This window comes from Sceloporus occidentalis, unplaced genomic scaffold (assembly GCF_023333645.1).
Source record: "Sceloporus occidentalis isolate IW3139 unplaced genomic scaffold, rSceOcc1.0.p SCAF_242, whole genome shotgun sequence".
NCBI lineage: Eukaryota > Metazoa > Chordata > Lepidosauria > Squamata > Phrynosomatidae > Sceloporus > Sceloporus occidentalis.
Window position 1 is genome coordinate 551,602 of NW_028317222.1, and position 14,164 is coordinate 565,765.

General features: G+C 53.7%; 3 protein-coding genes across 3 annotated transcripts; 2 read left to right on the forward strand and 1 right to left on the reverse strand.

Moving 5' to 3' along the window:
* Positions 1 to 1,208: 1,208 nt before the first annotated feature.
* Positions 1,209 to 8,775, reverse strand: LOC149276309 (multifunctional procollagen lysine hydroxylase and glycosyltransferase LH3-like). The gene is made up of 19 exons (XM_089503713.1): positions 8,688 to 8,775; positions 6,743 to 6,834; positions 6,517 to 6,653; positions 6,085 to 6,248; positions 5,877 to 5,989; positions 5,722 to 5,785; positions 5,526 to 5,623; positions 5,294 to 5,395; positions 4,907 to 5,038; positions 4,528 to 4,649; positions 3,994 to 4,098; positions 3,687 to 3,812; positions 3,448 to 3,589; positions 3,251 to 3,364; positions 3,055 to 3,120; positions 2,836 to 2,940; positions 1,924 to 2,070; positions 1,489 to 1,614; positions 1,209 to 1,364 (listed from the first exon to the last, which is right to left on the reverse strand). Exons 1-19 carry the CDS (start codon positions 8,773 to 8,775, stop codon positions 1,209 to 1,211), a joined length of 2,199 nt encoding a protein of 732 aa, XP_089359839.1.
* Positions 8,776 to 9,722: 947 nt separating this feature from the next.
* Positions 9,723 to 10,484, forward strand: LOC149276310 (axonemal dynein light intermediate polypeptide 1-like). Its single transcript, XM_089503727.1, has one exon. It carries the CDS (start codon positions 9,723 to 9,725, stop codon positions 10,482 to 10,484), a length of 762 nt encoding a protein of 253 aa, XP_089359853.1.
* Positions 10,485 to 11,060: 576 nt separating this feature from the next.
* LOC149276311 (zinc finger HIT domain-containing protein 1-like) lies at positions 11,061 to 13,805 on the forward strand. Its single transcript, XM_089503726.1, has 5 exons — positions 11,061 to 11,082; positions 11,858 to 12,025; positions 12,582 to 12,661; positions 13,145 to 13,314; positions 13,784 to 13,805. The coding sequence occupies exons 1-5, from the start codon at positions 11,061 to 11,063 to the stop codon at positions 13,803 to 13,805; spliced, it is 462 nt and encodes a 153-aa protein (XP_089359852.1).
* The last annotated feature ends 359 nt before the right edge of the window (positions 13,806 to 14,164 follow it).

Consider the following 14,164-nt stretch of genomic DNA (forward strand, 5'->3'; position numbering starts at 1 on the left):
TTCTGCCATAAACCCGGCGCTTTGTAGACTTGATTATGTCTCGTGTCTCACGGAGAGAGGCGGAAATACCCGTGAGCGTATAAAGTGTTTTTTCCCCGTGATGTAAAGGGATTTCTCGGTATTACATTTTGTATCGTGTCTGATTAGGTGGTAAACACAAGAGAAGTATGTAGGAGGAGGGGTGGGATCATGTTCAGTACATCTATTGGCTGCTGCTACTTATTGACTAAAATAGCAGTTCTACTGAGCATGTGCAAGAGGCATACTGCGGTATGCTCCCTGCTTCCAATAGAGTAAGCTGGGGGAGGAGTCCAACATGCGCTGGATTCCATGTACGCTGCAAAGTAATATGTCTTTACTATGAACATAGGGCTGGAGGGTTCCTTAAGACAGATTACTTATATAAACAAAAAAAGAACCCACCGTGGCTCTAAGAACCGAGACATATTTTATTAAAACGCGTTTACATGATTCTGTCTCCAAAAACAATCACTACAAGCAGCGCATCAAATAATTTAAAGCACTTTGTACAAAAGGTTAGAAATCATTTCATCTGCGGCATAAAAAAAGCAAAATCCGGCCCATAATCAGATAAGCGACTTCCCACCGGAATTCACCGACCCGCTGGGGTTTACAAAAATAATCTGCTGGTCGTGCGAATTACACAGATGACTTTTTTGTGCAAAATCCCAGGCTTTTTGGTTAAAATGAAGGCAGACTGAGGTAAAGTAATCGAGGCCGTGAAGTGTTCCATACAATACGAGCAGAGTAACGGAAAGAAAAGGCGCTCAACTACAGAAAAGGCCACACAGGATACGTACGGGACTGGACTAGCGAGCTCAGGGACAGCTCATCCTTTTCCCGTAAGATTCATGTACAACCGTTCTAAGTCTGCCCCTTAGGGGGGTGAAACAAGTAGGGGAGAAATTCAACGCGCCTTGTTGGGGACATTGTGAAAAGTCAAAGACAGAAAGGCCTTCGGTAAGTTCTCTTGGGATGACCTGCAGATGACATCTTCCACCGACCATCTTTGGTCACCAACAGGTCTTTATTTCTCTCGATGGACCTTTGTAGCCGGCGTGTAAGACGTGACGCTCAGCGGAAACTTCCCAGACTCCGTCAACCATCAGTTGGGGCAGATGAGAATGTTCTCCACCTCGCGGCGTCTGACCGGTCCGGGGAGGAGAGCGTGGAAAGCGAGGGTGCGGTCAGGGATCCACAAAGGAGACCATGATGTACCGGGTCCCGCTGGTGGTGGGAAGCCCTTCGTGGTAATGGGTGAGCCGACCCGGGTGAATGAAGGACCAGCCTTTGCGAGGCGCTTCTACTTGGCAGTTGTAGCGGATGAAGCGGCAACCACCTCCCTAAGAGTAGGAAAGACCAAAAAGGTTAGAACGTAATGGAAAACATGCAGCAAAGACTTGTGTCGGCCGGTGGGACCTGTGGAGAAGAACGAAGGAGCGTTACTGGCCGAGGGACCATCCTGACCTGGAAGTCAATGCCTTTATGGTTGAGCGCGACGTTGATAGTGAAAGTGGAGGCGTCGTGGTGAGGACGGAGAGACGGCTGCTCGTCGGGTCTGTATCGGACAATGAAGTTCAGAAGCGCCTTGGCCTGGTGAGAAAGGACATCTCTTAGACGGAGAGTAATACAAAACCCAAGCGCCCTCCCCACCAGCCATCGCTCCCGCTCTTATTTCCCAGACGCCATCCCTGGGATCCCCAACCGTCAGAAGTGTGCGGTGTTATAATAACGGGAACGCACCGTTAGGGGCATATGTCATAAGAGTATAATGATATACGCAGAGTATCTATCAGTCTCCAGACGGAATGGAACCCAACAAGGTTCCCTCTCTGATCTAAAGGCACAGCGAGGGTACGGAGATACGTCGCCATATGATGTCATTGAGGTTGATGTCATTACCTTGGTGTAATATCCCGGGAAGAGTTTCTCGGTAACGGGCGCAATATATTCCTGCAAGAACTTCAACCACTCCTCCTGGTAGCCGACCTGCGTCATGTGAATGTCCACCGTTGGCACGTTCTCGTAGCCGCCGGCGAGGCGCTGGTCCTAGAGACGCAAGAAAAAAAAAAAAAAGCTAGATATAAAAAGGGAATTGTCCTTCTTATTGTTATCGGTGGGTGATTCTTTACTGTATGTCTGAGTGGGGTTCTTGTAGATCTGTTTACGCAGCGGCACGATGGGACAGGGAGAGGTCAACCGCGCGGCGGTTTAATGTTGATAAATGTAAAAAACGCACTTGGGACTCGGAGACTTTAAGGTAAGACAGGCAATGCAACGAATCACCGGAAAAACAAGCAGGGGGCCGGGTGTAAAGTGGGGTTAGCAGCAGGAAGAGGGAGGTGGTTCTGCCCCTTTACAGATCTCACCTAGAGTAGTGGGGACAGTTCTAGAGATCCCATTTCTAGAAAGATGTTGATATTATGGGGAGAATCTCTTCCTGCAGGTTGAATGCAGGTACTCCATCCAACCATGCAAGGTCAATGGAGCCCAGATAGTAATGAGTAAGAAACAGTCTTGTCATTAAGAGGTTAAAAGGACAAGAGGTCACAATATGACACTAGAGGGTTAGATGTAACATAAAGGAAGTTTTACTTTACTGAGAGGGTGTTAAAGATAAATAGAACAGCCTCCCAGCAGAAGTGGTAGCAGGAATGTAAACACACATGGGGTAGATATACGGCTCCTGAATCTAAGACGAAACCAACGACTGGTTAAGGTTCGAGTCGTTACAGCAGGAGAAACGGGCGACTAGACGGGGGCCGGATGGGGCCGATCGGCTAATGGGTTCTGGGTTTCTGTCCCTCAGCTCACCTTATTTTTGCCCCCGGACCACTGGCCAAAATTCTCCATCTCTTCCACAAACTCATCGCACATCACGTCCTTAAAGATGGGGAACCAGTAAACATCGGGGCAGGGCTGCAAGAACACAGAGATGGCCGCGGTCACAGGCGGAACACGACAGACACTTCAGAAACCGCCGGAACTACTTCCTTTCACCAGCACACGGAATGATTGGGGTGGAATAATTACCTGCTCATAATAATCCTCTTCAAAGATCTTGGAGTAATTCTCGTGGATATATTTCTCCTTCCAGTCCTGGAAATAAATAAAAACATGGAGTATTACAGAGCCAGCTCCAGAGGGGGCACAGAGAGTCCGGCCCCGTTACCACTAATAGGGGGGGGGGGGGAGTGAAACACGCGCACGCACGCACGCAGCTTCTTACCACCGGGTTCTCGAAGATCTGCCACAGGTCGCTGTGAAGGTGGGACGTGTTGTATCTGGACGTGGAAATCAGACGCCCAAACTCATCCCGATTACTGATGTGAAGGAAGACGTTCTGGAAGGACAGACAGATGGAGGCGGCTCAGTGTGGACATTATACGCAGAAGGGGCGCAATAACAAAAGGGAGAGAGCGTTACCTGTTCTCGCACGTTTTTACAGAAAGCCATGTCGGGGTCGGTCTGGGAGGAGGTGAAGACGCTGCTTTGGGAGAGTTCCTTGCGGAGGGTTTCCCCCTTGATTAGATACGAGTGAGCGATATACGGGACGTTCCACACACCCCTGAAACGAGACCTGACATTAGTGAAACGGACAGGGGGCGCTGTATCTGCCCCTCCCCCTGTGGGGTGACCCCAGAGTCTGCCCCTCCCCCACTTACACTCTCTTGGCCTGCACTATATCCACATAGTCCTCGGATCGAGCATAATATCCCTCGGGGCTCAGAGCTCCCCAGAAGTTGGACCAGAGTTTTCCGCTGCGAGACACCATGGGGGAGATGACCTTCCTGCGAAGAGAGAGGCGGGAATTACTGACTGACGAATGAGAGTCTACGGTGGGATGGACTTCATTAGCATTGCCATAAAGCATCAGCTCTGTGAGATGTCTGAGCTGGGAAATATCACATGACTGACAGCAACGGCAGCTCCAGGTTTGTAAGCCCCCCCCATTTAATCCCCGACACTCACTTGTTCTCCTGTATCAGTATATACAAAAGATCAGGATTTGTTACAACAACATCTGCATCCAAGCTGAAGTAGTAGTCGCATGTCTCATCCTGCCGGCAGAGATCCCTGCGTTAGGGGCGAAATCACAGGAGAGACATTTAAATACGTAAAGGACGGGAGGGAATTTATTTCAGGAGGAGGAAAGTTACAACAAGAGACCGGAATCTAACACTAGAGAGTCAGAGACAGGGATGGAACTAAAGGGCGTTTACTGAGCGGTAGATAAGTGGAACAGCCTCCCAGCAGAGGTGGTAGAGGGTAATACAGTGAGGGTATTAAACATGCGTGGGACAGACATACGGCTCCTGAATCTAAGACGAGACCAACGACTGGTTTTTACAGCAGAAGAAACGCGCAACGGGACTGTCAGCTCTTATCTGCTCCACGTGGGCCGGTCACACACATCGGACTCTGAATGTTCCGGCTACACGTGGAGAGGATACAATGTAGCAGTCAGGGGGACCTCGTTACCCGGGGGCCGGCTCCGGCACTCACATGCCCATGTCTCTGGCCTCGCCCTGGGACAGAGCCTCCTCCGGTCCCACCATCTTCACACTCAGGAACTCCTGGCGGCGCTTCTCCCAGAAAGCCTGGATGTGCTTCTCGTGATAAACTTCCTGTGCAAATACAACGGGGAGGAAAAAAAGATGGGAATCTGCCAAACGCACTGCATAACCAGAGAATCGTTTCACAGGGCGCCCCGTGCACCGGCCCCAGTGGACAGAGTCTGCCTGTATGCAGACGGTAATCCCACGATAGATACAAAGTATCTCTCCCAGCGGATAAATGACACACGCGGGGTCCCTACGGGGTATCTGGGAGGGGGAGGGGTACAGCGCAGATTACAGGGATAGGGAGCGGAGGACGGACTCACGCTGTTATGGATGAAGAGGGACAGGCGATTTCGGGGGTAATCCAACGTCACCAATCTCTCCAGGAACTCGGGGAGGAACGGGGTCGGCTGCTCGATGAACACGGCCAGCAGCACACGCGGCAAATCATCATCCTGTACGGACACGGCAGAGGACATGGTTATTACATGTAACACGGTACAGACCCGGCGGCCCTCACCGCAGCCGGCCCTCCTGTATAGCTCAATCAGTGAGCGGCCCCCCTGTATAATGTATAGATAAATCAGTGAGCGGCCCCTGCATGATGTATAGGTAAATCAGTGACCGGCCCCCTGTATAACGTATAGGTAAATAAGTGACCGGCCCCTTGTATAACGTATAGGTAAATCAGTGATATAGCGCCCCTTTACCTCCAGGCCGGACAGCTCGAGCAGGTCACCGTCACAGATCTCACAGCCGCCTTCGTGGGTCCAGGCGTTCGGAACGTAATTTGCCAGATAATTCAGATGGAGCTGAAATAAAAGCGGGAGAGATGGAGGCCACGAGTAACCCCATGCGGAGAGACAGATACGCCCGCCATGAGAAAGGGGGGGGGGGCAGGTGGAACGGACGGGGAGGGGGGGCAGGGAGAGCGCGCTGTACCTTTGTGGGGCCGTTTCCGTGAATAACTACAGGGATGGAATCATAAGCCACGTTCCGCGCACGCACTTTGTTACTTTCAAACTTCAGGACAACTTCATCTGCAGGGAAAGAAGTCACACGCAGGGTTACTACAGGCCCAGCGACCCCTCTCTGATGGGGTAAGAAGGCATATCGCACCCCCATCCGCCATGCTTACCGATGGCTCCGTTAAGGTTCTGGAATATTTTGGATTTGTGGTCCAGAGTCATGCTGAACTTCTCCTGGGATGGGAGAGGACGTTTTTATTGACATGGTCAGGGCGTGGAGACGTGGGGGGTATTAAAGACGAGGGGTAATAGCGAGGGGTCTTACCCGCAGGGACGTGTCCAGGTAGACCTTGGTGTAAAACAGTTGGTCGTCGTCGTTATCCTTGTACTTCCAGAGCTGCACGATCCGGTAGAGTTGGGGAGCGTAGCCAATAAACCCTGCAGGGATCAGCAACAAGGAAGGGTAAAGCAACTGCCCCAAAATACGAGGCGTTTATCCCACCATGCAGACCCCTGAGGGGCCCGGGTCCTACCTCCAGAGTTCAGGAAGCGTTTGCCATTGTTGACGACAGGATACTTCTCGGCCAGCGACCAGTCCGGCCAGCAGAAGCCCTCTGCGGAGAAGACCACCTGGTGGTCAAACTGATGGAACTTCCAGAGGAGCTCGATGGGACTGCCTGCTAGAACCACATCATAGCTGCGGGAGAGAGAGAGAGGAAAAAAAAAAAGGCAAAGCGAGAAAAAAAAGGAAAAGCGAGGAAAAAAAAAAGGAAAAACGAGAAAAAAAAAAGGAAAAGCGAGAAGAAAAAAGGAAAAGCGAGAAAAAAAAAGGAAAAGCGAGAAAAAAAAAAAAGGAAAAAAGAGAAAAGAGAGAGACAATAAGTGAAACCGGATAAGAGGGCAGAACGATTGAATTTTCTGAAAGCATTTCTTAGTTGCTCTTTTGCCCCGGGGGGGGTAGTTACCTGTCCACAAACATGATAACCAGGTCCTCCTCCTCCTGGTATTTCTCCAGCTCTTCTTTTAACCATCGCACCTTCTGCCCTCCGCCGACCGTGCGCGCCACATCACCGCCCTTCCATTCCTGCCCTAGCCCCAGAGTCTTCCCAGAGAGAGAGGGAGAGAGAAGAGGTTAGATGGAGGAGAGACAGCCGAGGGCGAGAGTGTAACGGGAAGGGCGAGAGCGCTCACCCGGACCGTGTAGTTGAAATGCTTGGCCGTGCGCAGGAATCGCTGGTATCCTTCCGTATTTTCCGTGGCGACGGTGATGACCAGGAGCTTCTCTGGGGAGAGGAGGAAAAACATTCAACACGGAGACCTGGTACCCGCCGATCGAGAACCCGACGGTCAGCCACACGTCGATCGAGAACCCGACGGGCGCGCCGGAGAGCCACAGGGCAACTCACACCAGTGAACTAAGCTCAACCAGCTGGGAATAAGCCCCACATGGGGCAGAAGACAGCGAGTCAATAAGCCAGGGGCGGGGGTACTAGAGAACGTGGGATCATTCAGGGCCGCTTCGGCCTCTGGGGTATTAATGACCAGAAACGTGGCGTTTACAGTCAGACAAAGAGACCCTTTCACTCCCCCAAAAGACGAAAAAACGAGGATCCGGTTACCAAAAGGAAAGGAGAGAGCGCCAGAGAGAGAGAGAGAGCGCGCCAGCGAGAGAGAGAGAGAGAGAGCGCGCCAGCGAGAGAGAGAGAGCGCGCCAGCGAGAGAGAGAGAGCGCGCCAGCGAGAGAGAGAGAGAGCGCGCCAGTGAGAGAGCGCGCCAGCGAGAGAGAGAGAGAGAGCGCGCCAGTGAGAGAGCGCGCCAGCGAGAGAGAGAGACAGACAGAGCACCCGGGGAAGGGTTATTCTGTGACAGTTAAGACCTGAAACAGAAACCGGGTCACAGGGAGTAAAAGCAGGAGACGGGCGAGAGACCCCCAGGGGCGCAGGCAGGGGGGGGGGGGGAGACCCCCGGGAGTACTGAACGGAGAGAGCATCGCGCAGGCTGATGAGCTGAGCAGCTGCACAGGAAGCCGAGTGACGCGACTGGAATGTTTCCAAAGAACTTTCCGGGGAAAGTAAATATTGCAGAGACGGAAAAACCAGGGGGGCCGGAGGGGGGCAAATCCACAGCAAGTAGTTACAGAACGTGCCCGGCATAAAGCCACGGGGCGACCCCGCACACAGAGACCCCCAGCGACCCCTCTGTCACCGCAGCCCTCGGGGGGGGGGGGCTGGAGGAATTTGGGACTCCCCCGGAGGCAGGAATGACACTCAGGTGTTGCTGGAATGTGCGAAGGTATGTAATGCCCTGGGGGGGTGAGCACCAAATACATAGCCGCCCCTCACAGGGGCAAACGTAGAACCCCCCCCCAATACGAGCACAGAAGTCACCCCCCCCGCGATAGGGGCACAGAACCCCCGCAAATGCCACAGCAACATTAACCCTAAAAACAGAACACGCTACATACATGTCATTACACACGCGATGAGGAGATGTATGCAGCGGGTGGCGGGATGATGATCAGCGAGGAGTACATCGTCGGTACATCACGCTAGGGATGCAACAAATAACCCCGCGTGACCCCCGACTCACCCTAAGAGCAGACACTCTACACTTCTCATATCACTCTCAGCCAGACCCCGCATGCCCTCTGCAGATACACGTCCTCGCCCCAAGAGCTGACACTCTACACTTCTCATATCACTCTCAGCCAGACCCCGCATGACCCCGACTGCCCTCTGCAGATACACGTCCTCGCCATAAGAGCTGACACTCTACACTTCTCATAACTCCCAGCCAGATCCTGCGTGACCCCGACTACCCTCTGCAGATACAGTCCTCACCCCAAGAGCTGACACTCTACACTTCTCATAACTCCCAGCAAGACCCCGCATTAACCCGACTGCCCTCTGTAGTCCGGACCAAAAGAGCTGACACGCGAGAGATCTCATCACTCCCAACCAGACTCTGCATGAGCTCGGCTGCCCTGTCTTTGCTGACAGTCATATACGTCCTAGCCCATTACCGCAGGTATCCGAGTATTGCGTCACCTATAGGGGGGAGAAGCTGCTCCGCTGCCCGCCAGCAACCCCGCTTTTTAACCTGAGGAAGCCGGGAGCCCCGTTATGACCCCACTCACCGGGCCGCACCGCCTCCTTGGTCTCCGCCGAACATATCCCAAGCAGGAGTACAGCTCCCAACAGGCTAGCCAGAGCGGTACGCGACATGCTACACTGTCCGCCCCTCACGCACTCTGAACCGCCTACCAGCACCAGGACAGACCGGGGATCCAGTCTCCACCCACTGGCGACAGAAAGAACCAATAGGAGCGCAGCACGCGCACACAGCAGCTAATCACTGCACAGACAATCATGCATTAGCCAATGGGCGAGGACGTCACCTACGGGCAACTCCTCAAGAGAACATCCAATCAAAAAGTTCGAAGTGTCAACAGTAGCCAATGGTACAGGCGAGAGTTTGGCACGCATCCAATCACGGAGCAGGAGACTGGGCTAAAAAGTAAGGCTGTGTGGGGAGGGCGGTTGGATGGGTGCCACGTAACAGCTGAGGTTGATGGGAATTGGTACTGGGGGAGGAGCGTCTCGTAGCTGGAGGGGCTGTGAGTGGTCACTGATCCAAGAGGGGAGCACATTCAGCCAAAGGCCCTGTATACAGTGATATAACCCCCCCAGCGCTGTATACAGTAATATAACCCCCAGCGCTGTATACAGTAATATAACCCCCCAGCTCTGTATACAGTAATATAACCCCAGGGCGTGATTTATTATTATATGCCCCCGGGCAGGACAAGGAGGGGGGTATTCAGCTGGAAATACTTCCAAATGGAAAACATGAGTCTATAACAAATACATTGCAGAGGTTTCCAAAGGGTTAACACAGGACCTGCCCCTCCACTGGCAGGATTCAGGAAGGCAAATGCCTCAGAGCCCTGGGAATGAGCAGGAAGTTCCCTGCCCTGACTACCGCTAGGCTCCGGCACTTTCACTCCTACAGCTCTCTGCATCATGTGACCGAGGAGTCACGTGACCTGATGACATCAGAAGCTGGGCGGGCATTAGCTGCTAGCATTCGGTTGCCTAGGAGATGCTGCAGCGTTGGTTACTCGCTCTCTGCTCGCAGTTGCCTGTCCGGTGAGTCTGAAGCGGCTGCCGCCATGAGCTCCCCGGCCGACTCGCTGCTCAAATACGACAACCCGGTCCTCGTCAGCACCAAAAGCGGGAGGAAGTCCCCCAAATCCCGCACCCTGAGACCCATCGCCTCGGTGCGGCCCCCGCTCACCGCCCCGGTGCCCCCGCCCCCGAAGAGCCTCACGCCGGACACCAGCAGGCCCCCCGAGGAGATCCTCGACGCCGTCCTGCCCCCCCGCCAATGGACGGAGAGCGAGCAGGCGTGGATCCAGTGGGTGTCGAGCGCGCCGAGCACGCGCATGGACGTCGTCCGCCTGCAGGAGGAGCTGGACGCCAAGCTGCAGCAGAGGCAGGCGCGGGAGACCGGCATCTGCCCCGTGCGCAGAGAGCTCTACTCCCAGTGCTTCGACGAGCTCATCCGCCACGTGACCATTAACTGCGCCGAGAGAGGGGTCCTGCTCCTCCGCTTCCGTGACGAGATCAACATGACCGTCTCGGCCTACCAGACCCTGTACGAGAGCAGCGTGGCTTTCGGGATGAGGAAGGCCCTGCAGGCCGAGCAGGGGAAGTCCGACATGGAGGGCCGGATCGGACAGCTGGAGCTGGACAAGAAAGAGCTGGAGAGGCAGCTGAACGAGCAGAAGGCCAAGTGCGAGGCCACCGAGAAGCGGGAGGCCGAGCGGCGCCAGGCGGAGGAGAAGAAGCACGCCGAGGAGGTCCAGTTCCTCAAGAGAACCAACCAGCAGCTCAAGGCTCAGCTCGAGGGGATTATCGCCCCCAAGAAGTGACCAACCCCACTGGGAGCCCTGACAGATAACCACTACTCCTTTACACGGTGGACGTGACAGGGCTGTTGGTTACTTTGTTGCCGCGTTTCCTACGCTTCGCTGTACCAGCCGCCATTAAAGCCACACCATAATTTTCTAATTTTCCAAATCCTGGTGAAATTAAAGTCACTGTGAAATAAAGGTGTTTTTTCGGTGGAAACAAAATGTTCATAATCGTTTCCCTTTTGCTTTGTTGTATTTTTAATAATAATAAAATGTAAAATAATAAAATCGTTGTATTTCTCTGTTTTTGGAGTTTAAATACTGTTAGTCCAATAAAAAAGGTAAGATTCTGCAACATTCAGTTTTTTGCATTCTGTTTTTGGAAACTCGTTTACGGTATCTTATTCTAATGACGTTGCTGCCGCCTAGTGGCTGGTCGCGGTTACTGCATGTGCCCGCTGATTGTAACGCATGCGCGCTGCATGTAACTCCTCCCGTTCTGCCAACCAAGCGTGTGTATTGCCTTCCAGCCGCAGCGCGCAGACGTGAACAGACCTCGCGCATGCGCATACTCCGCGCACTGTGTACGGAACTATGCAAGAGAAGAAGCCTTCAGGTCGGTGTATTATTGTTCGCACCTCGGTCGCCGGGCGCATCGGCCACCGGGACCCCTGCCTGCGCGTTCCGGCCTCCCTGACGGGGCTCTGCGCAGTGGTCGATCGCTCGGTGCATGATGGGATTTGTAGTCATGTGTTCATGCAGTCCAACTGAGGGGGCAGTTACAATGGTTACCCAAGGAGTTGGGGGTGGATACATTGCAAGGCGTACCAGGGGAGGTGGGAGAGGTTGATCTGCCCCTCACAACTATATGGGGGCATCGGGCCTGGCACATATGGGTCGAGCCACATAGACTGGGCATTTAATGGCGCTCCGGGGGCTTTAAAGAGACATTCCTTGCGCTGTACGTGTTATTTGTGAACCCCCCGCCTCCCCACAGAGGATTTCCTGCGCACCCAGTGGGGTCGTGTGAGTTCATGGGGCATTTACTCATGATCAGTCGGGGTAATAATGATGGGGGGGCTCACACACTGATCGGGGGTTCAGATCGCTGAGGGATCGGGGTAATAAGAGGGGCAAATAACATTTAAAAATAAATGAGACATTTATAAAGGCCCCGGAGACGCTGCCGGACGTCGGGGGTCCGTCTGGTTACAAGAGAGACCCCCGAGGGATGTCTGGATGTTTCTGCCACGCCCCCTGAACACGCCCCTGCGGAGCCGCTGCTGCCCCTGGGGTAACATGTCCGTCCCCGCCAGTGATCGCTGCGCCCGGTATCTGCGCCTCGCTGCTCGTTGATGCTCGTTATTAACATTCTGTTCCCCCCCCCCCAGTCCGCTCCAATGACCCGTCCCAGCGGCGCGTGCTGGACTCCGCCACCCGGAAGAGGCGGCTGAACCGTCAGCTCGATGCTCTGGAGAAGGATAATTTCCAGGACGACCCTCACGCCAACCTCCCGCAGCTGAAGCGCCTGCCGCAGTTCGACGACGACGCCGAGACCGGTCAGCGCTTTACGTGATTGGCTGACGGAGAGCAGTGGCGCAAACTTCCCTGTAACAGCGGGACTGTGCCGAGCCTGATATATATATATAGATAAATGTCTATATATAGCGCCAACATGTGCCGCAGCGCAGTATCTGTGTTAGTGCCGGGGTCTCTGCTCCTGTATACCAGCCGGGTCACAGGCATCCCGCACACATACAAACCCAGAGCCTGCCGGCAGATCGGCCCCATCCGGCCCCCGTCTGTAAAGACGCCAACCTTAATCAGTGGTTGGTCTCGTCTTAGATTCAGGAGCCGTGTGTCTACCCCATGCATGTTTAATCCCCTCACTGTATTACCCTCTCTACCACTTCTACTGGGAGGCTGTTCCGCTTACCTAACGCCCCGCTCAGTAAAGTGAAACTCCCTTCCCTTCCATCTCAGTCTCTGATCCTCTAGTGTTAGATTCTGGTCATCTCCAGCTCTGTCCCCACTACTCCTGTGGGCAGCGTAGCGGCGAGGATCGCTCCCTCCCGTCAGAAATATCAATTCCTGAATTTCTGTTTTTTATTCCAGGAAAGAAGAAAAAGAAGACGCGAGGCGATCACTTCAAACAGCGATTCCGGAAGAACTTCCAGGCTTTACTAGAAGAGCAGGTAACGGGAACCGTGTCACCCCGCGGGGGGAGGGGCAGCTTCCTGTGTCACCCCGCAGGGGGAGGGGCAGACTCCCAGCTCCCCGTGTCAGCCAGCAGGGGATAGGGGCAGCTTCCTGTGTCACCCCGCAGGGGGAGGGGCAGACTCCCAGCTCCCCGTGTCACCCAGCAGGGGGGATAAGGGCAGCTTCCTGTGTCACCCCGCAGGGGGAGGGGCAGACTCCCAGCTCCCCGTGTCACCCCGCAGGGGGAGGGGCAGCTTCCTGTGTCACCCCGCCGGGGGAGGGGCAGACTCCCAGCTCCCCGTGTCACCCCGCAGGGGGAGGGGCAGCTTCCTGTGTCACCCCGCAGGGGGAGGGGCAGACTCCCAGCTCCCCGTGTCAGCCAGCAGGGGATAGGGGCAGCTTCCTGTGTCACCCCGCAGGGGGAGGGGCAGACTCCCAGCTCCCCGTGTCACCCAGACTTTTTTTTTTCCTCCCCACAGAATTTAAGCACGGCCGACGGACCCAATTACCTGACGGCTTGCGCTCTCCCGTCTGACTTCCCCCAGCGCCACTTCTGCTCCGTCTGCGGCTTCCCGTCGAATTACTCGTGCGTGTCGTGCGGCGCGCGCTACTGCTGCGTGAAGTGTTTGGGAACCCACCAGGAAACACGGTAAGAGCGCGAGCGGCACCGGAACCGACGGCATGCGGGGGCCGGCAGCCTCACGGAATCAACAAACCTTTTATGATTGTCCAATAAAGCGAACCGACGGGAATTCTCACTGGGTGCCGATCTCCCTGAAACGCGCCATAACCTGGCGCAATCATGTAATAAATCGTGTAACCCCTATAACGGGATTAACCCTCTCCATACCAAGGTTCCTCAGTCCTCTCCGTACCGTACGTTTTTTGTCATTCTTATATTTGGGTTCAAATAATCCCCGTTTCGGTATTCGAGGAACTTGATGACGTTTTACATCCTTTTATTTATTTTTTTACTTATTATTATTATTTTGAACGTTGCTAAATGGGTTTAGGGTTATGCGTGCCAGTGATGTCACAATGACATCACTAAGCTCACTTATAAATTAATTTAATTTCAATTAAAAAAAATTTATTTTTCTGTGTTTTTTTTTTTTTAGGTGTCTGAAGTGGACCGTGTAATATCCGTGTTTTTTACAGTCTCCCCAGCGATCTTTAATATGTTTCTTTTCTGTAAATATCGATCTCTGTAAAATAAATGTTTTTTTGTATTATCTCTATTATTATGTTTTTACACAAATAATCTTTTATGTCTTGTATCGGAGATTGCTGGACGCTGTAGACGCCAAAATCAGGTAATAATTTATTTCCAGCGGAACTTCGGCCTCCGCAGCCGAGATTGGGGGGGGGGGGGTTTTAATGGTTATCTTCGTGGAAGCTGGGATCGCCGGCAGCCTGTGGCAGAGCCAGAATGATCTGACCAGCTTCCTGTCTGCCATAGAAAGGCTGCCTGAACCAATGAACAATGAGATACGTAACAG